The sequence below is a fragment of the Plectropomus leopardus genome, chromosome 23 (assembly GCF_026936395.1).
Source record: "Plectropomus leopardus strain MGB_pleo_1.0 chromosome 23, ASM2693639v1, whole genome shotgun sequence".
NCBI classification, from domain to species: domain Eukaryota; kingdom Metazoa; phylum Chordata; class Actinopteri; order Perciformes; family Serranidae; genus Plectropomus; species Plectropomus leopardus.
In genome coordinates, this window is record NC_142198.1 from 23825156 (window position 1) to 23847425 (window position 22270).

Genomic DNA, 22270 nt, shown 5'->3' on the forward strand with positions numbered 1-22270 from the left:
CATAGAAAGTTGCAAAAACACCCATAAACTACAAAATTTGGCACGTTGAAAAAATGACCCAAAGAGCAAGGCTATAGTATGGCAAAAGTTGCAAAAATGGCATCTCCCAAAACTGCTGAAAACACCTTAAAACTGCTTTAAATAGCGTGCAAAGAAATGCCATAGCATATAAATTTGCAAAAACGATCAAAAACAACAAAATTTAGCATGTCGAAAAAATGGCCCAAAGACCAAGGCTATAGTATGGCAAAAGTTTAGAATGGCAAAAAATGGCATCTCCCAAAAACTGCTGAAAACACCTTAAAACTGCTTTAAATAGCATGCAAAGACACGCCATAGCATAGAAAGTTGCAAAAACGCTTTAAAACAACAAAATTTGGCACTTCGATAAAATGACCCAAACACCAAGGCTATAGTATGGCAAAAATGGCAAAAAATGGCACGTCCCAAAAACTGCTGAAAACACCTTAAAACTGCTTTAAATAGCGTGCAAAGAAATGCCATAGCATAGAAAGTTGCAAAAACGATCAAAAACAACAAAATTTAGCATGTCGAAAAAATGGCCCAAAGAGCAAGGCTATAGTATGGCAAAAGTTTAGAATGGCAAAAAATGGCATCTCCCAAAAACTGCTGAAAACACCTTAAAACTGCTTTAAATAGCATGCAAAGACACGCCATAGCATAGAAAGTTGCAAAAACACCCATAAACAACAAAATTTGGCACGTTGAAAAAATGACCCAAAGAGCAAGGCTATAGTATGGCAAAAATGGCTAAAATGGTATCTCCGAAAAACTGCTGAAAACACCTTAAAACTGCTTTAAATAGCGTGCAAAGAAATGCCATAGCATAGAAAGTTGCAAAAACGATCAAAAACAACAAAATTTAGCATGTCGAAAAAATGGCCCAAAGAGCAAGGCTATAGTATGGCAAAAGTTTAGAATGGCAAAAATGGCATCTCCAAAAACTGCTGAAAACACCTTAATACTGCATTAAATAGCGTGCAAAGACATGCCATAGCATAGAAAGTTGCAAAAACACCCATAAACTACAAAATTTGGCACGTTGAAAAAATGACCCAAAGAGCAAGGCTATAGTATGGCAAAAGTTTATTATGTCAAAAAATGGTATCTCCCAAAACCTGCTGAAAACACCTTAAAACTGCATTAAATAGCGTGCAAAGACATGCCATAGCATAGAAAGTTGCAAAAACACCCATAAACAACAAAATTTGGCACGTTGAAAAAATGACCCAAAGACCAAGGCTATAGTATGGCAAAAGTTTATTATGTCAAAAAATGGTATCTCCCAAAAACTGCTGAAAACACCTTAAAACTGCTTTAAATAGCATGCAAAGAAATGCCATAGCATAGAAAGTTGCAAAAACGATCAAAAACAACAAAATTTAGCATGTCGAAAAAATGGCCCAAAGACTAAGGCTATAGTATGGCAAAAGTTTAGAATGGCAAAAAATGGCATCTCCCAAAAACTGCTGAAAACACCTTAAAACTGCTTTAAATAGCATGCAAAGACACGCCATAGCATAGAAAGTTGCAAAAACACCCATAAACAACAAAATTTGGCACGTTGAAAAAATGACCCAAAGAGCAAGGCTATAGTATGGCAAAAGTTGCAAAAAATGGCACGTCCCAAAAACTGCTGAAAACACCTTAAAACTGCTTTAAATAGCGTGCAAAGAAATGCCATAGCATAGAAAGTTGCAAAAACGATCAAAAACAACAAAATTTAGCATGTCGAAAAATGGCCCAAAGAGCAAGGCTATAGTATGGCAAACATGGCAAAAATGGTATCTCCCAAAAACTGCTGAAAACACCTTAAAACTGCATTAAATAGCATGCAAAGACATGCCATAGCATAGAAAGTTGCAAAAACGATCAAAAACAACAAAATTTGGCATGTCGAAAAAATGGCCCAAAGAGCAAGGCTATAGTATGGCAAAAATTGAGAAAAAATGGCACGTCCAAAAAACTGCTGAAAACACCTTAAAACTGATTTAAATAGCGTGAAAAGAAATGCCATAGCATAGAAAGTTGCAAAAACGATCAAAAACAACAAAATTTAGTATTTCGAAAAAATGGCCCAAAGAGCAAGGCTATAGTATGGCAAAAGTTTAGAATGGCAAAAAATGGCATCTCCCAAAAACTGCTGAAAACACCTTAAAACTGCTTTAAATAGCATGCAAAGACACGCCATAGCATAGAAAGTTGCAAAAACGATCAAAAACAACAAAATTTAGCATGTCGAAAAAATGGCCCAAGGACCAAGGCTATAGTATGGCAAAAATGGCAAAAATGGCACTTCCCAAAAACTGCTGAAAACACCTCAAAACTGCTTTAAATAGCGTGCAAAGAAATGCCATAGCATAGAAAGTTGCAAAAACGATCAAAAACAACAAAATTTAGCATGTCGAAAAAATGGCCCAAAGACCAAGGCTATAGTATGGCAAAAGTTTAGAATGGCAAAAAATGGCATCTCCCAAAAACTGCTGAAAACACCTTAAAACTGCATTAAATAGCATGCAAAGACACGCCATAGCATAGAAAGTTGCAAAAACGCTTAAAAACAACAAAATTTGGCACTTCGATAAAATGACCCAAACAGCAAGGCTATAGTATGGCAAAAGTTTATTATGTCAAAAAATGGTATCTCCCAAAAACTGCTGAAAACACCTTAAAACTGCTTTAAATAGCATGCAAAGAAATGCCATAGCATAGAAAGTTGCAAAAACGATCAAAAACAACAAAATTTAGCATGTCGAAAAAATGGCCCAAGGACCAAGGCTATAGTATGGCAAAATGGCAAAAATGGCACGTCCAAAAACTGCTGAAAACACCTTAAAACTGCTTTAAATAGCGTGCAAAGAAATGCCATAGCATAGAAAGTTGCAAAAACGATCAAAAACAACAAAATTTAGCATGTCGAAAAAATGGCCCAAAGACCAAGGCTATAGTATGGCAAAAGTTTATTATGTCAAAAAATGGTATCTCCCAAAAACTGCTGAAAACACCTTAAAACTGCTTTAAATAGCGTGCAAAGAAATGCCATAGCATAGAAAGTTGCAAAAACGATCAAAAACAACAAAATTTAGCATGTCGAAAAAATGGCCCAAAGAGCAAGGCTATAGTATGGCAAAAGTTTAGAATGGCAAAAAATGGCATCTCCCAAAAACTGCTGAAAACACCTTAAAACTGCATTAAATAGCATGCAAAGACACGCCATGGCATAGAAAGTTGCAAAAACGCTTTAAAACAACAAAATTTGGCACTTTGATAAAATGACCCAAACACCAAGGCTATAGTATGGCAAAAATGGCAAAAAATGGCACGTCCCAAAAACTGCTGAAAACACCTTAAAACTGCTTTAAATAGCGTGCAAAGAAATGCCATAGCATAGAAAGTTGCAAAAACGATCAAAAACAACAAAATTTAGCATGTCGAAAAAATGGCCCAAGGACCAAGGCTATAGTATGGCAAAAATGGCAAAAAATGGCACGTCCCAAAAACTGCTGAAAACACCTTAAAACTGCTTTAAATAGCGCGCAAAGAAATGCCACAGCATAGAAAGTTGCAAAAACGATCAAAAACAACAAAATTTAGCATGTCGAAAAAATGGCCCAACGAGCAAGGCTATAGTATGGCAAAAGTTTAGAATGGCAAAAAATGGCATCTCCCAAAAACTGCTGAAAACACCTTAAAACTGCTTTAAATAGCATGCAAAGACACGCCATAGCATAGAAAGTTGCAAAAACGCTTAAAAACAACAAAATTTGGCACTTCGATAAAATGACCCAAACAGCAAGGCTATAGTATGGCAAAAATTGCAAAAAATGGCACGTCCCAAAAACTGCTGAAAACACTTTAAAACTGCATTAAATAGCGTGCAAAGACACGCCATAGCATAGAAAGTTGCAAAAACGCTTAAAAACAACAAAATTTGGCACTTCGATAAAATGACCCAAACAGCAAGGCTATAGTATGGCAAAAATTGCAAAAAATGGCACGTCCCAAAAACTGCTGAAAACACCTTAAAACTGCTTTAAATAGCGTGCAAAGAAATGCCATAGCATAGAAAGTTGCAAAAACACCCATAAACAACAAAAATTGGCACGTTGAAAAAATGACCCAAACAGCAAGGCTATAGTATGGCAAAAGTTGCAAAAAATGGCACGTCCCAAAAACTGCTGAAAACAGCTTAAAACTTCTTTAAATAGCGTGCAAAGAAATGCCATAGCATAGAAAGTTGCAAAAACGATCAAAAACAACAAAATTTAGCATGTCGAAAAAATGGCCCAAAGACCAAGGCTATAGTATGGCAAAAGTTTAGAATGGCAAAAGATGGCATCTCCCAAAAACTGCTGAAAACACCTTAAAACTGCATTAAATAGCATGCAAAGACACGCCATGGCATAGAAAGTTGCAAAAACGCTTTAAAACAACAAAATTTGGCACTTCGATAAAATGACCCAAACACCAAGGCTATAGTATGGCAAAAATGGCAAAAAATGGCACGTCCCAAAAACTGCTGAAAACACCTTAAAACTGCTTTAAATAGCGTGCAAAGAAATGCCATAGCATAGAAAGTTGCAAAAACGATCAAAAACAACAAAATTTAGCATATCGAAAAAATGGCCCAAAGACCAAGGCTATAGTATGGCAAAAGTTTAGAATGGCAAAAAATGGCATCTCCCAAAAACTGCTGAAAACACCTTAAAACTGCTTTAAATAGCGTGCAAAGAAATGCCATAGCATAGAAAGTTGCAAAAACACCCATAAACAACAAAATTTGGCACGTTGAAAAAATGACCCAAAGAGCAAGGCTATAGTATGGCAAAAGTTGCAAAAAATGGCACGTCCCAAAAACTGCTGAAAACACCTTAAAACTGCTTTAAATAGCGTGCAAAGAAATGCCATAGCATAGAAAGTTGCAAAAACGATCAAAAACAACAAAATTTAGCATGTCGAAAAAATGGCCCAACGAGCAAGGCTATAGTATGGCAAAAGTTTATTATGTCAAAAAATGGTATCTCCCAAAAACTGCTGAAAACACCTTAAAACTGCTTTAAATAGCGTGCAAAGAAATGCCATAGCATAGAAAGTTGCAAAAACGATCAAAAACAACAAAATTTAGCATGTCGAAAAAATGGCCCAACGAGCAAGGCTATAGTATGGCAAAAGTTTAGAATGGCAAAAAATGGCATCTCCCAAAAACTGCTGAAAACACCTTAAAACTGCTTTAAATAGCATGCAAAGAAATGCCATAGCATAGAAAGTTGCAAAAACGATCAAAAACAACAAAATTTAGCATGTCGAAAAAATGGCCCAAAGAGCAAGGCTATAGTATGGCAAAAGTTTAGAATGGCAAAAAATGGCATCTCCCAAAAACTGCTGAAAACACCTTAAAACTGCTTTAAATAGCATGCAAAGAAATGCCATAGCATAGAAAGTTGCAAAAACGATCAAAAACAACAAAATTTAGCATGTCGAAAAAATGGCCCAAGGACCAAGGCTATAGTATGGCAAAAATGGCAAAAAATGGCACGTCCCAAAAACTGCTGAAAACACCTTAAAACTGCTTTAAATAGCGTGCAAAGAAATGCCATAGCATAGAAAGTTGCAAAAACGATCAAAAACAACAAAATTTAGCATGTCGAAAAAATGGCCCAAAGACCAAGGCTATAGTATGGCAAAAGTTTAGAATGGCAAAAAATGGCATCTCCCAAAAACTGCTGAAAACACCTTAAAACTATATTAAATAGCATGCAAAGACACGCCATAGCATAGAAAGTTGCAAAAACCCCAATAAACAACAAAATTTGGCACGTTGAAAAAATGACCCAAAGAGCAAGGCTATAGTATGGCAAAAGTTGCAAAAAATGGCACGTCCCAAAAACTGCTGAAAACACCTTAAAACTGCTTTAAATAGCGTGCAAAGAAATGCCATAGCATAGAAAGTTGCAAAAACGATCAAAAACAACAAAATTTAGCATGTCGAAAAAATGGCCCAAAGACCAAGGCTATAGTATGGCAAAAGTTGCAAAAAATGGCACGTCCCAAAAACTGCTGAAAACACCTTAAAACTGCTTTAAATAGCGTGCAAAGAAATGCCATAGCATAGAAAGTTGCAAAAACGATCAAAAACAACAAAATTTAGCATGTCGAAAAAATGGCCCAAAGACCAAGGCTATAGTATGGCAAAAGTTTAGAATGGCAAAAAATGGCATCTCCCAAAAACTGCTGAAAACACCTTAAAACTGCATTAAATAGCATGCAAAGACACGCCATGGCATAGAAAGTTGCAAAAACGCTTTAAAACAACAAAATTTGGCACTTCGATAAAATGACCCAAACACCAAGGCTATAGTATGGCAAAAATGGCAAAAAATGGCACGTCCCAAAAACTGCTGAAAACACCTTAAAACTGCTTTAAATAGCGTGCAAAGAAATGCCATAGCATAGAAAGTTGCAAAAACGATCAAAAACAACAAAATTTAGCATGTCGAAAAAATGGCCCAACGAGCAAGGCTATAGTATGGCAAAAGTTTAGAATGGCAAAAAATGGCATCTCCCAAAAACTGCTGAAAACACCTTAAAACTGCTTTAAATAGCATGCAAAGACACGCCATAGCATAGAAAGTTGCAAAAACACCCATAAACTACAAAATTTGGCACGTTGAAAAAATGGCCCAAAGACCAAGGCTATAGTATGGCAAAAGTTGCAAAAAATGGCACGTCCCAAAAACTGCTGAAAACACCTTAAAACTGCTTTAAATAGCGTGCAAAGAAATGCCATAGCATAGAAAGTTGCAAAAACGATCAAAAACAACAAAATTTAGCATGTCGAAAAAATGGCCCAAAGACCAAGGCTATAGTATGGCAAAAGTTTAGAATGGCAAAAAATGGCATCTCCCAAAAACTGCTGAAAACACCTTAAAACTGCATTAAATAGCATGCAAAGACACGCCATGGCATAGAAAGTTGCAAAAACGCTTTAAAACAACAAAATTTGGCACTTTGATAAAATGACCCAAACACCAAGGCTATAGTATGGCAAAAATGGCACGTCCCAAAAACTGCTGAAAACACCTTAAAACTGCTTTAAATAGCGTGCAAAGAAATGCCATAGCATAGAAAGTTGCAAAAACGATCAAAAACAACAAAATTTAGCATGTCGAAAAAATGGCCCAAGGACCAAGGCTATAGTATGGCAAAAATGGCAAAAATGGCACGTCCCAAAAACTGCTGAAAACACCTTAAAACTGCTTTAAATAGCGTGCAAAGAAATGCCATAGCATAGAAAGTTGCAAAAACACCCATAAACAACAAAATTTGGCACGTTGAAAAAATGACCCAAAGAGCAAGGCTATAGTATGGCAAAAGTTGCAAAAAATGGCACGTCCCAAAAACTGCTGAAAACACCTTAAAACTGCTTTAAATAGCGTGCAAAGAAATGCCATAGCATAGAAAGTTGCAAAAACGATCAAAAACAACAAAATTTAGCATGTCGAAAAAATGGCCCAAAGAGCAAGGCTATAGTATGGCAAAAGTTTAGAATGGCAAAAAATGGCATCTCCCAAAAACTGCTGAAAACACCTTAAAACTGCATTAAATAGCATGCAAAGACATACCTATGTATATAAAGTTGCAAAAACGCTTTAAAACAACAAAATTTGGCACTTTGATAAAATGACCCAAAGAGCAAGGCTATAGTATGGCAAAAATTGAGAAAAAATGGCACGTCCAAAAAACTGCTGAAAACACCTTAAAACTGATTTAAATAGCGTCAAAAGAAATGCCATAGCATAGAAAGTTGCAAAAACGATCAAAAACAACAAAATTTAGCATGTCGAAAAAATGGCCCAACGAGCAAGGCTATAGTATGGCAAAAGTTTAGAATGGCAAAAAATGGCATCTCCCAAAAACTGCTGAAAACACCTTAAAACTGCTTTAAATAGCATGCAAAGACACGCCATAGCATAGAAAGTTGCAAAAACACCCATAAACAACTAAATTTAGCACGTTGAAAAAATGACCCAAAGAGCAAGGCTATAGTATGGCAAAAGTTGCAAAAAATGGCACGTCCCAAAAACTGCTGAAAACACCTTAAAACTGCTTTAAATAGCGTGCAAAGAAATGCCATAGCATAGAAAGTTGCAAAAACGATCAAAAACAACAAAATTTAGCATGTCGAAAAAATGGCCCAAAGACCAAGGCTATAGCATGGCAAAAGTTTAGAATGGCAAAAAATGGCATCTCCCAAAAACTGCTGAAAACACCTTAAAACTGCTTTAAATAGCATGCAAAGAAATGCCATAGCATAGAAAGTTGCAAAAACGATCAAAAAACAACAAAATTTAGCACGTTGAAAAATGACCCAAAGGACCAAGGCTATAGTATGGCAAAAGTTTAGAATGGCAAAAAATGGCATCTCCCAAAAACTGCTGAAAACACCTTAAAACTGCTTTAAATAGCATGCAAAGACACGCCATAGCATAGAAAGTTGCAAAAACACCCATAAACAACAAAATTTGGCACGTTGAAAAAATGACCCAAAGAGCAAGGCTATAGTATGGCAAAAGTTGCAAAAAATGGCACGTCCCAAAAACTGCTGAAAACACCTTAAAACTGCTTTAAATAGCGTGCAAAGAAATGCCATAGCATAGAAAGTTGCAAAAACGATCAAAAACAACAAAATTTAGCATGTCGAAAAAATGGCCCAAAGACCAAGGCTATAGTATGGCAAAAGTTTAGAATGGCAAAAAATGGCATCTCCCAAAAACTGCTGAAAACACCTTAAAACTGCTTTAAATAGCGTGCAAAGAAATGCCATAGCATAGAAAGTTGCAAAAACGATCAAAAACAACAAAATTTAGCATGTCGAAAAAATGGCCCAAGGACCAAGGCTATAGTATGGCAAAAGTTTAGAATGGCAAAAAATGGAATCTCCCAAAAACTGCTGAAAACACCTTAAAACTGCTTTAAATAGCATGCAAAGACACGCCATAGCATAAAAAGTTGCAAAAACCCCATTAAACAACAAAATTTAGCATGTCGAAAAAATGGCCCAACGAGCAAGGCTATAGTATGGCAAAAATGGCAAAAAATGGCACGTCCCAAAAACTGCTGAAAACACCTTAAAACTGCTTTAAATAGCGTGCAAAGAAATGCCATAGCATAGAAAGTTGCAAAAACGATCAAAAACAACAAAATTTAGCATGTCGAAAAAATGGCCCAAGGACCAAGGCTATAGTATGGCAAAAATGGCAAAAAATGGCACGTCCCAAAAACTGCTGAAAACACCTTAAAACTGCTTTAAATAGCGTGCAAAGAAATGCCATAGCATAGAAAGTTGCAAAAACGATCAAAAACAACAAAATTTAGCATGTCGAAAAAATGGCCCAAAGAGCAAGGCTATAGTATGGCAAAAGTTTAGAATGGCAAAAAATGGAATCTCCCAAAAACTGCTGAAAACACCTTAAAACTGCTTTAAATAGCATGCAAAGACACGCCATAGCATAAAAAGTTGCAAAAACCCCAATAAACAACAAAATTTGGCACTTCGATAAAATGACCCAAACAGCAAGGCTATAGTATGGCAAAAATGGCAAAAAATGGCACGTCCCAAAAACTGCTGAAAACACCTTAAAACTGCTTTAAATAGCGTGCAAAGAAATGCCATAGCATAGAAAGTTGCAAAAACGATCAAAAACAACAAAATTTAGCATGTCGAAAAAATGGCCCAAAGACCAAGGCTATAGTATGGCAAAAATGGCAAAAATGGTATCTCACAAAAACTGCTGAAAACACCTTAAAACTGCTTTAAATAGCATGCAAAGACATGCCATAGCATAGAAACGTGCAAAAAAGCCCAAAAACAACAAAATTTGGCATGTTGAAAGAATGACCCAAAGAGCAAGGCTATAGTATGGCAAAAGTTTAGTATGGCAAAAAATGGCATCTCCCAAAAACTGCTGAAAACAGGTTAAAACTGCATTAAATAGCGTGCAAAGACACGCTATAGCATAGAAAGTTGCAAAAACGATCAAAAACAACAAAATTTGGCACGTTGAAAAAATGACCCAAAGAGCAAGGCTATAGTATGGCAAAAGTTGCAAAAAATGGCACGTCCCAAAAACTGCTGAAAACACCTTAAAACTGCTTTAAATAGCGTGCAAAGAAATGCCATAGCATAGAAAGTTGCAAAAACACCCATAAACAACAAAATTTGGCATGTTGAAAAAATGACCCAAGCAGCAAGGCTATAGTATGGCAAAAGTTGCAAAAAATGGCACGTCCCAAAAACTGCTGAAAACACCTTAAAACTGCTTTAAATAGCGTGCAAAGAAATGCCATAGCATAGAAAGTTGCAAAAACGATCAAAAACAACAAAATTTAGCATGTCGAAAAAATGGCCCAAAGACCAAGGCTATAGTATGGAAAAAATGGCACTTCCCAAAAACTGCTGAAAACACCTTAAAACTGCTTTAAATAGCGTGCAAAGAAATGCCATAGCATAGAAAGTTGCAAAAACGATCAAAAACAACAAAATTTAGCATGTCGAAAAAATGGCCCAAAGACCAAGGCTATAGTATGGCAAAAGTTTAGTATGGCAAAAAATGGCATCTCCCAAAAACTGCTGAAAATAGGTTAAAACTGCATTAAATAGCGTGCAAAGACACGCTATAGCATAGAAAGTTGCAAAAACGCTTAAAAACAACAAAATTTGGCACTTCGATAAAATGACCCAAACAGCAAGGCTATAGTATGGCAAAAATTGCAAAAAATGGCACGTCCCAAAAACTGCTGAAAACACCTTAAAACTGCTTTAAATAGCGTGCAAAGAAATGCCATAGCATAGAAAGTTGCAAAAACGATCAAAAACAACAAAATTTAGCATGTCAAAAAAATGGCCCAAAGAGCAAGGCTATAGTATGGCAAAAATGGCAAAAATGGTATCTCCCAAAAACTGCTGAAAACACCTTAAAACTGCATTAAATAGCATGCAAAGACATGCCATAGCATAGAAAGTTGCAAAAACGATCAAAAACAACAAAATTTGGCACTTCGATAAAATGACCCAAACAGCAAGGCTATAGTATGGCAAAAATTGAGAAAAAATGGCACGTCCCAAAAACTGCTGAAAACACCTTAAAACTGCTTTAAATAGCGTGCAAAGAAATGCCATAGCATAGAAATGCCATAGCATAGAAAGTTGCAAAAACAATCAAAAACAACAAAATTTAGCATGTCGAAAAAATGGCCCAAAGAGCAAGGCTATAGTATGGCAAAAGTTTAGAATGGCAAAAAATGGCATCTCCCAAAAACTGCTGAAAACACCTTAAAACTGCTTTAAATAGCGTGCAAAGAAATGCCATAGCATAGAAAGTTGCAAAAACGCTCAAAAACAACAAAATTTAGCATGTCGAAAAAATGGCCCAAAGAGCAAGGCTATAGTATGGCAAAAGTTTAGAATGGCAAAAAATGGCATCTCCCAAAAACTGCTGAAAACACCTTAAAACTGCATTAAATAGCATGCAAAGACATACCAATGCATAAAAATGTGCAAAAACTCCCAAAAACAACAAAATTTGGCAAATCGATAAAATGACCCAAAGAGCAAGGCTATAGTATGGCAAAAGTTTAGAATGGCAAAAAATGGCATCTCCGAAAAACTGCTGAAAACAGCTTAAAACTGCATTAAATAGCGTGCAAAGTTACGCCATAGCGTAGAAAGTTGCAAAAACAACAAAATTTGGCACTTCGAAAAAATGACTCAAAGAGCAAGGCTATAGTATGGCAAAAATGACCCAAACAGCAACTACTGCAACTACTACTCTGACTACTGCAACTCTCTTCTGGCAGGCCTCCCTGCATGCTCACTCAAACCTCTTCAGATGATCCAGAATGCAGCAGCACGTCTGGTCTTCAACCAGCCCAAAAGAGCACATGTCACCCCGCTGCTAATTTCTCTTCACTGGCTTCCAGTGGCAGCCAGGATCAAATTCAAAGCACTTCTCTTGGCTTACAAAACAATCACAAGAACTGCTCCAGCCTACCTGGAATCCCCGATCCAGGTCTACTCTCCTTCTCGCCCACTACGCTCTGCATGCGAAAGACGCCCGGTGCTTCCAGCCCAGCACGGCTCTAAATCTCTAGCCAGACTCTTCTCTTCTGTTGTTCCCAAATGGTGGAACAAACTTCCAAACTCTGCGATCTGCTGAGTCCCTTTCTACCTTTAAGAGACAATTGAAAACTCAATTGTTCCGAGAACACCTCGGCACTTAACCCGACTCTTCTCCTCTTTGCCCTTTGGGGTAAATTAAGTCAGAAGGTCCAAAACCCAGCACCTAATGATTATCTAGCACCGACAAAGTTGTGTGATGTTGTATGTTGACTGTCATCGTAAGTAGTGATACTGAGATTGTTGAGTCTCAGATGCTGAGATCACTACTGGTTATTACTTGGTTTCAAAAAAAAAAAAAAAAAAAGGGGGCACTTCTTCTGCCACTAGACGGCAATACCTGTAACCAATCACACCTGAAGCACTTTTTGCACTTACTAAGGGTTTTTTCCTTAAGTCTAAATTCTTGCTTGTGTTGTACGTCGCTTTGGATAAAAGCGTCTGCTAAATGAAACTGTAGAATTGTAGAATTGTGGAATTGTAGCAAGGCTATAGTATGGCAAAAGTTGCAAAAAATGGGACGTCCCAAAAACTGCTGAAAACAGCTTAAAACTGCATTAAATAGCGTGCAAAGAAATGCCATAGCATAGAAAGTTGCAAAAACACCCATAAACAACAAAATTTGGCACGTTGAAAAAATGCCCCAAAGAGCAAGGCTATAGTATGGCAAAAGTTTAGAATGGCAAAAAATGGCATCTCCCGAAAACTGCTGAAAACAGCTTAAAACTGCATTGAATAGCGTGCAAAGTTACGCCATAGCATAGAAAGTTGCAAAAACACCCATAAACAACAAAATTTGGCACGTTGAAAAAATGACACAAAGAGCAAGGCTATACAATGGCAAAAATTGCAAAACATGGCATCTCCCGAAACCTGCTGAAAACAGCGTAAAACTGCTTTAAATAGCGTGTAAAGATACGCCATAGCATAGAAAGTTGCAAAGACGCCCATAAACAACAAAATTTGGAACATCAAAAAAATGCCCTAAAGAGCAAGGCTATAGTATGGCAAAAATGGCAAAAATTGGTATCTCCCAAAAACTGCTGAAACAACTTAAAACTGCATTAAATAGCGTGCAAAGACATAAAATTGCATAGAAATGTGCAAAAACTCCCAAAAACTACAAAATTTGGCACATCGATAAAATGGACCAAACAGCAAGGCTATAGTATGGCAAAAATGGCAAAAATGGTATCTCCCAAAAACTGCTGAAAACACCTTAAAACTGCATTAAATACAGTGCAAAGTTACGCCATAGCATAGAAAGTTGCAAAGACGCCCATAAACAACAAAATTTGGCACGTTGAAAAAATGACCCAAAGAGCAAGGCTATAGTATGGCAAAAATTGCAAAAAATGGCACGTCCCGAATACTGCTGAAAACAGCTTAAAACTGCTTTAAATAGCCTGCAAAGACATAAAATTGCATAGAAATCTGCAAAAACGCCCAAAAACAACAAAATTTGGCACATCGATAAAATGACCCAAACGGCAAGGCTGTAGTATGGCAAAAATGGCAAAAATGATATCTCCCAAAAACTGCTGAAAACACCTTAAAACTGCATTAAATAGCGTGCAAAGACACGCCATAGCATAGAAAGTTGCAAAAACGCTAAAAAACAACAAAATTTGGAACATCAAAAAATGCCCCAAAGAGCAAGGCTATAGTATGGCTAAAATGGCAAAAATGGCACCTCCCAAAAAACTGCTGAAAACAGCTTAAAACTGCTTTAAATAGCGTGCAAAGACACGCCATAGCATAGAAAGTTGCAAAAACACTAAAAACAACAAAATTTGGAACATCAAAAAAATGCCCCAAAGAGCAAGGCTATAGTATGGCAAAAAAATTGCAAAAAATGGCATCTCCCAAAAACTGCTGAAAACAGAGTAAAACTGCTTTAAAAAGCGTGCAAAGATACGCCATAGCATAGAAAGTTGCAAAGACGCCCATAAACAACAAAATTTGGCACGTTGAAAAAATGGACCAAAGAGCAAGGCTATAGTATGGCAAAAATTGCAAAAAATGGCACGTCCCGAATACTGCTGAAAACAGCTTAAAACTGCTTTAAATAGCCTGCAAAGACATAAAATTGCATAGAAATCTGCAAAAACGCCCAAAAACAACAAAATTTGGCACATCGATAAAATGACCCAAACGGCAAGGCTGTAGTATGGCAAAAATGGCAAAAATGATATCTCCCAAAAACTGCTGAAAACACCTTAAAACTGCATTAAATAGCGTGCAAAGACATGCCATAGCATAGAAAGTTGTAAAAAAGCCCAAAAACAAAAAAATTTGGCACATTGAAAAAATGACCCAAAGAGCAAGGTTATAGTATGGCAAAAATTGCAAAAAATGGCATCTCCCGAAAACTGCTGAAAACAGCTTAAAACTGCATTAAATAGCGTGCAGAGTTACGCCATAGCATAGAAAGTTGCAAAAACACCCATAAACAACAAAAGTTGGCACATTGAAAAAATGCCCCAAAGAGCAAGGCTATAGTATGGCAAAAGTTTAGAATAGCAAAAAATGGCATCTCCCGAAAACTGCTGAAAACAGCTTCAAACTGCTTTAAATAGCGTGCAAAGACACGCCATAGCATAGAAAGTTGCAAAAACGCTAAAAAACAACAAAATTTGGAACATCAAAAAATGCCCCAAAGAGCAAGGCTATAGTATGGCTAAAATGGCAAAAATGGCACCTCCCAAAAAACTGCTGAAAACAGCTTAAAACTGCTTTAAATAGCGTGCAAAGACACGCCATAGCATAGAAAGTTGCAAAAACACTAAAAACAACAAAATTTGGAACATCAAAAAAATGCCCCAAAGAGCAAGGCTATAGTATGGTAAAAAAATTGCAAAAAATGGCATCTCCCAAAAACTGCTGAAAACAGAGTAAAACTGCTTTAAAAAGTGTGCAAAGATACGCCATAGCATAGAAAGTTGTAAAAACACCCAGAAAAACAAAATTTGGCGCGTTGAAAGAATGACCCAAACAGTAAGGCTATAGTATAGCAAAAGTTTAGTATGGCAAAAAATGGCATCCCCCGAATACTGCTGAAAACAGCTTAAAACTGCTTTAAATAGCCTGCAAAGACATAAAATTGCATAGAAATCTGCAAAAACGCCCAAAAACAACAAAATTTGGCACATCGATAAAATGACCCAAACGGCAAGGCTATAGTATGGCAAAAATGGCAAAAATTGGCACGTCCCAAAAACTGCTGAGAACACCTTAAAACTGCATTAAATAGCCTGCAAAGATACACCATTGCATAGAAATGTGCAAAAACTCCCCAAAACAACAAAATTTGGCACATCAATAACATGACCCAAAGAGCAAGGCTATAGTATGGCAAAAATGGTAAAAATGCTGAAAACACCTTAAAACTGCATTAAATAGCGTGCAAAGTTACGCCATAGCATAGAAAGTTGCAAAAACGCCCATAAACAACAAAATTTGGCACGTTGAAAAAATGACCCAAAGAGCAAGGCATTTTGGCAAAAATTGCACCTCCCAAAAACTGCTGAAAACAGCTTAAAACTGCATTAAATAACGTGCAAAGACACGCCATAGCATAGAAATGTGCAAAAACGACCAAAAACAACAAAATTTGGCACGTCGATAAAATGACCCAAACAGCAAGGCTATAGTATGGCAAAGATTGCAAAAATGGTATCTCCCAAAAACTGCTGAAAACAGCTTAAAACTGCATTAAATAAAGTGCAAAGTTACGCCATAGCATAGAAAGTTGCAAAAACGCCCATAAACAACAAAATTTGGCACGTTGAAAAAATGACCCAAAGAGCAAGGCTATAGTATGGCAAAAATTGCAAAAAATGGCATCTCCCAAAAACTGCTGAAAACAGCTTAAAACTGCATTGAATAGTGTAGAAAGACATGCCATAGCATTGAAAGTTGCAAAAAAGGCCAAAAACAACAAAATTTGGCATGTTGAAAAAATGACCCAAAGAGCAAGGCTATAGTATGGCAAAAGTTTAGAATGGCAAAAAATGGCATCTCCCAAAAACTGCTGAAATCAGCGTAAAACTGCATTAAATAACGTGCCAAGACACGCCATAGCATAGAAATGTGCAAAAACGCCCAAAAACAACAAAATTTGGCACATCGATAAAATGACACAAAAAGCAAGGCTATAGTATGGCAAAAATTGCAAAAATGGTATCTCCCAAAAACTGCTGAAAGCAGCTTAAAACTGCATTAAATAACGTGCAAAGTTACGCCATAGCATAGAAAGTTGCAAAAACGCTCAAAAACAACAAAATTTGGAAACTCAAAAAAATGCCCCAAAGAGCAAGGCTATAGTATGGCAAAAATTGCAAAAAATGGCACATCCCAAAAACTGCTGAGAACAGCTTAAAACTGCATTAAATAGCGTGCAAAGACATGCCATAGCATAGAAATCTGCAAAAACGCCCAAAAACAACAAAATTTGGCACATCGATAAAATGACCCAAAGAGCAAGGCTATAGTATGGCAAAAATCGCAAAAATGGTATCTCCCAAAAACTGCTGAAAACACCTTAAAACTGCATTAAATAGCATGCAAAGACATGCCAAAGCATAGAAAGTTGCAAAAACGCCCAAAAACAACAAAATTTGGCATGTTGAAAAAATGACCCAAAGAGCAAGGCTATAGTATGGCAAAAGTTTAGTATGGCAAAAAATGGCATCTCCCAAAAACTGCTGAAAACAGCTTAAAACTGCATTAAATAACGTGCAAAGTTACGCCATAGCATAGAAAGTTGCAAAAACGCCATAAAACAACAAAATTTGGCACTTCGAAAATATGGCCCAAACAGCAAGGCTATAGTATGGCAAAAATTGCAAAAAATGGCACATCCCAAAAACTGCTTAAAACAGCTTAAAACTGCATTAAATAAAGTGCAAAGTTACGCCATAGCATAGAAAGTTGCAAAAGGCCCATAAACAACAAAATTTGGCATGTTGAAAAATGACCCAAAGAGCAAGGCTATAGTATGGCAAAAGTTTAGAATGGCAAAAATGGCATCTCCCAAAAACTGCTGAAAACAGCTTAAAACTGCATTGAATAGTGTAGAAAGACATGCCATAGCATTGAAAGTTGCAAAAAAGGCCAAAAACAACAAAATTTGGCATGTTGAAAAAATGACCCAAAGAGCAAGGCTATAGTATGGCAAAAGTTTAGAATGGCAAAAAATGGCATCTCCCAAAAACTGCTGAAAACAGCTGAAAACTGCATTAAATAAAGTGCAAAGTTACGCCATAGCATAGAAAGTTGCAAAACGCATCAAAACAACAAAATTTGGCACGTTGAAAAAATGACCCAAAGAGCAAGGCTATAGTATGGCAAAAATTGCAAAAAATGGCATCTCCCAAAAACTGCTGAAAACACCTTAAAACTGCATTGAATAGTGTAGAAAGACATGCCATAGCATTGAAAGTTGCAAAAAAGGCCAAAAACAACAAAATTTGGCATGTTGAAAAAATGACCCAAAGAGCAAGGCTATAGTATGGCAAAAGTTTAGAATGGCAAAAAATGGCATCTCCCAAAAACTGCTGAAATCAGCTTAAAACTGCATTAAATAACGTGCCAATTCACGCCATAGCATAGAAATGTGCAAAAACGCCCAAAAACAACAAAATTTGGCACATCGATAAAATGACACAAAAAGCAAGGCTATAGTATGGCAAAAATTGTAAAAATGGTATGTCCCAAAAACTGCGGAAAGCAGCTTAAAACTGCATTAAATAACGTGCAAAGTTACGCCATAGCATAGAAAGTTGCAAAAACGCTCAAAAACAACAAAATTTGGAAACTCAAAAAAATGCCCCAAAGAGCAAGGCTATAGTATGGCAAAAATTGCAAAAAATGGCACATCCCAAAAACTGCTGAAAACACCTTAAAACTGCATTAAATAGCGTGCAAAGACATGCCATAGCATAGAAATCTGCAAAAACGCCCAAAAACAACAAAATTTGGCACATCGATAAAATGACCCAAAGAGCAAGGCTATAGTATGGCAAAAATCGCAAAAATGGTATCTCCCAAAAACTGCTGAAAACACCTTAAAACTGCATTAAATAGCATGCAAAGACATGCCATAGCATAGAAAGTTGCAAAAACGCCCCAAAACAACAAAATTTGGCATGTTGAAAAAATGACCCAAAGAGCAAGGCTATAGTATGGCAAAAGTTTAGTATGGCAAAAAATGGCATCTCCCAAAAACTGCTGAAAACAGCTTAAAACTGCATTAAATAACGTGCAAAGTTATGCCATAGCATAGAAAGTTGCAAAAACGCCATAAAACAACAAAATTTGGCACTTCGAAAATATGGCCCAAACAGCAAGGCTATAGTATGGCAAAAATTGCAAAAAATGGCACATCCCAAAAACTGCTGAAAACAGCTTAAAACTGCATTAAATAGCCTGCAAAGACATGCCATAGCACAGAAAATTGTAAAAACGCTCAAAAACAACAAAATTTGGGACATCAAAAAAATGACCCAAAGGGCAAGGCTATAGTATGGCTAAAATGGCAGAAATGGCACCTCCCAAAAGCTGCTGAAAAGAGCTTAAAACTGCTTTAAATAGCGTGCAAAGATATGCCATAGCATAGAAAGTTGCAAAAACGCTCAAAAACAACTAAATTTAGCATGTCGAAAACATGCCCCAAAGAGCAAGGCTATAGTATGGCAAAAATTGCAAAAAATGGCACGTCCCAAAAACTGCTGAAAACACCTTAAAACTGCATTAAATAGCCTGCAAAGACATAAAATTGCATAGAAATGTGCAAAACTCCCAAAAACAACAAAATTTGGCACATCGATAAAATGACCCAAACAGCAAGGCTATAGTATGGCAAAAATGGGAAAAATGGTATCTCCCAAAAACTGCTGAAAACAGCTTAAAACTGCATTAAATAACGTGCAAAGTTACACCACAGCATAGAAAGTTGCAAAAACGCCCATAAACAACAAAATTTGGCATGCTGAAAAAATGAGCAAAGAGCAAGAGCATAGTATGGCAAAAGTTTAGTATGGCAAAAAATGGCACGTCCCAAAAACCACTGAAAACAACTTAAAACTGCTTTAAATAGCCTGCAAAGACACGCCATAGCATAGAAAGTTGCAACAACGCTAAAAATCAACATAATTTGGAACATCAAAAAAATGCCCCAAACAGCAAGGCTATAGTATGGCCAAAAATTGCAAAAAATGGCACGTCCCAAAAACTGCTGAAAACAACATAAACTGCATTAAATAGCGTGCAAAGACACGCCATAGCATAGAAATGTGCAAAAACGCCCAAAAACAACAAAATTTGGCACGTCGATAAAATTACCCAAACAGCAAGGCTATAGTATGGCAAAAATGGCAAAAAATGGCACGTCCCAAAGACTGCTGAAAACACCTTAAAACTGCATTAAATAGTGTGCAAAGTTACGCCATAGCATAGAAAGTTGCAACAACGCTAAAAATCAACATAATTTGGAACATCAAAAAAATGACCCAAAGAGCAAGGCTATAGTATGGCAAAAATTGCAAAAAATGGCACGTCCCAAAAACTGCTGAGAACACCTTAAAACTGCATTAAATAGCCTGCAAAGATACACCATTGCATAGAAATGTGCAAAAACTCCCCAAAACAACAAAATTTGGCACATCAATAAAATGACCCAAAGAGCAAGGCTATAGTATGGCAAAAATGGTAAAAATGCTGAAAACACCTTAAAACTGCATTAAATAGCGTGCAAAGTTACGCCATAGCATAGAAAGTTGCAAAAACGCCCATAAACAACAAAATTTGGCACGTTGAAAAAATGACCCAAAGAGCAAGGCTATAGTATGGCAAAAAATGGCATCTCCCAAAAACTACTGAAAACAGCTTAAAACTGCACTAAATAGCGTGCAAAGACACGCCATAGCATAGAAAGGTTCAAAAACGCCCAAAAACAACAAAATATGTAATGTCAAAAAAATAACCCAAAGAGCAAGGCAAATGGCAAAAAATGGCATCTGCCAAAAACAGCATAAAATAGTTGAAAACTGCATTAAATAGCGTGCAAAGACACGCTATTGCTTTTGGGTCAAGTCATATTTTTTCGCCATGCTATAATGCATTTTCAGCCGTATTTTCGGCATGCTATACTAAAGTGTGTTTGACATACTGCACTGTATTTGTAAAAAGTTTCATACAAAGTATAGTTGTTTTTTTGCACTTTTTTTGTCATATTTTACTATGACCTTTGTTAAAAAAAAAAATCAACGTGCTATACTCATATATTACACTGACGTATAATTTTGCAATTTAAATTCATGTCGAAATATGTTTCTGTTTCTGGTACCTGCGGGGTTGTGAGCTGCTTCCCAGTGTACATCTCCTTCTTCGTCTGACATCCAGTCACACAGTCCGTGATCGAAGGTACAACGTAGCACACCAACTCCTACAAAACACAAATAAAAACAAAAGCTTGTAGCTCCTATGGCCCAATCAGCTGTCTTTTCCTCCAGCAGCCCAGAGTTGTCAAAATACTACACACATTAAAACGACAAATACAATAGAGAGCTTTAACAAACCATAACTTCAGGCCAACAACATTCTCATTGAGCTGTTAATATCTAACACGTGTTTTCATGTCTTTAACGTAATCCGGTTCAAAACTCTGGAGTTCCAAAAGATGTCCCAAGGTTCATCAAGTTTATTCAAAAAATCTAACACTCCTCATTTGGAGGCCAAACTGAAACAATCCAAGTTTGAACATTTGAGTTAAAGCAGAAAGTGATGGATGATTACAGTTTGGTGACAACTTCACCGTCCACTTCCAAGTAACGTTGTCGAATGTGTTGGATAGTTGAAAACCCATTTCATCATCTTACTGCTTACATTTATTGATCACAATATAATTTGAATGCAATGACTCTCGTGATATTGAGTCATTGCTATAGTGGTCACTATATAGTGATATAGTGACCATATTCCTACAGTGAGAACCAAGTTTTAATAAATAAGAGTTACACTAAAATTGACTTTTTTTGTTTATGTCATGTCTTTTCTCTAAGACAGAAAATTTCAGGTTGGCTTTTAAGTTTCAGCACCAGTGATGACCTGGAAAATTAACACACACTCACCAGGATCATCTCTGGCGTCCTGGGCTGTGTTTCCCAGCTCAATGTCAAACTCCCACACCTGGTTCTGACTGGGATGTCGAGGGACTGCAACACACACACACATATACTGTACAACAAACTGAAATAAAACTGTACCGAGAGGTAGTTTTTCAGAGTCTAAAACTGAGAGCATGAACAGCACTTTTAACCTTTTAAATACTGTATTTCTAAAAATGCTAAGGAGAAACATCTTTATAATTTCACACAACATACACAGATATTGATATTTCTTGTACCTCTTGTAAATATATGGATGGACATCTATGGAAATAATCTCTCACCTATTTTTTGATTAATTTTATTTCATTCATTCATTATATTATAAACAATTTTTGAGTAATGTTTGAGAATTTTGAGTAACTTTTCTACTTAACCCTTAAATCACTCAGATTGCTGAAATATAAATAATAAAAGAAAAACTAAGTTTTTAATAAATTAAAGATCCTTTTCACCTGAAACTTCTCAGAGAATATATATATATGATATACATATATATAACACACACACACACATATATATATATATATATGCTTTTATATATGTGAATATATATATTTATATTTGTGTCCTTATTTTCTCCCTTTTATATTTTTATGCAGTTGTTTTATAACATATTCTTGATATATTCTCCATATTTCTGTCTCTTATATTTGATTTGTGTGTACTGACGAAACAGAATATGTGATAATTGTAGTAAATAATTGTTTACAAAGTGATTTTTGCAAATGATGTGTGAGCAAAAGTTCTTTCAGTTGTTTATTTCATGTACTATCACTTTTTTTTTTTCAGGCATGGCTGACTGATGGAGAGTTTGGTCCCCACAAGCGACCTGAACAGTTAGTAGTTCCCATAAGTGAGAAAAACAAGAAAGTGTGTGTGTGTGTGTGTGTGTGTGTGTGTGTGT

General features: G+C 36.4%; 1 protein-coding gene across 2 annotated transcripts in view; it reads right to left on the reverse strand.

Annotated features, from left to right (window-relative positions):
* LOC121966275 (nephronectin-like) overlaps positions 1-22270 on the reverse strand; it is a 42141-nt gene that overhangs the window by 13002 nt on the left and 6869 nt on the right. For both annotated transcript variants that reach the window (XM_088073423.1, XM_088073422.1), the window contains 2 exons: positions 21328-21411; positions 20544-20642 (listed from right to left, as the gene is read on the reverse strand). In XM_088073423.1, the coding sequence (XP_087929549.1) occupies positions 20544-20642; positions 21328-21411 (183 nt within the window). The remainder of the gene's footprint in view (positions 1-20543; positions 20643-21327; positions 21412-22270) is intronic.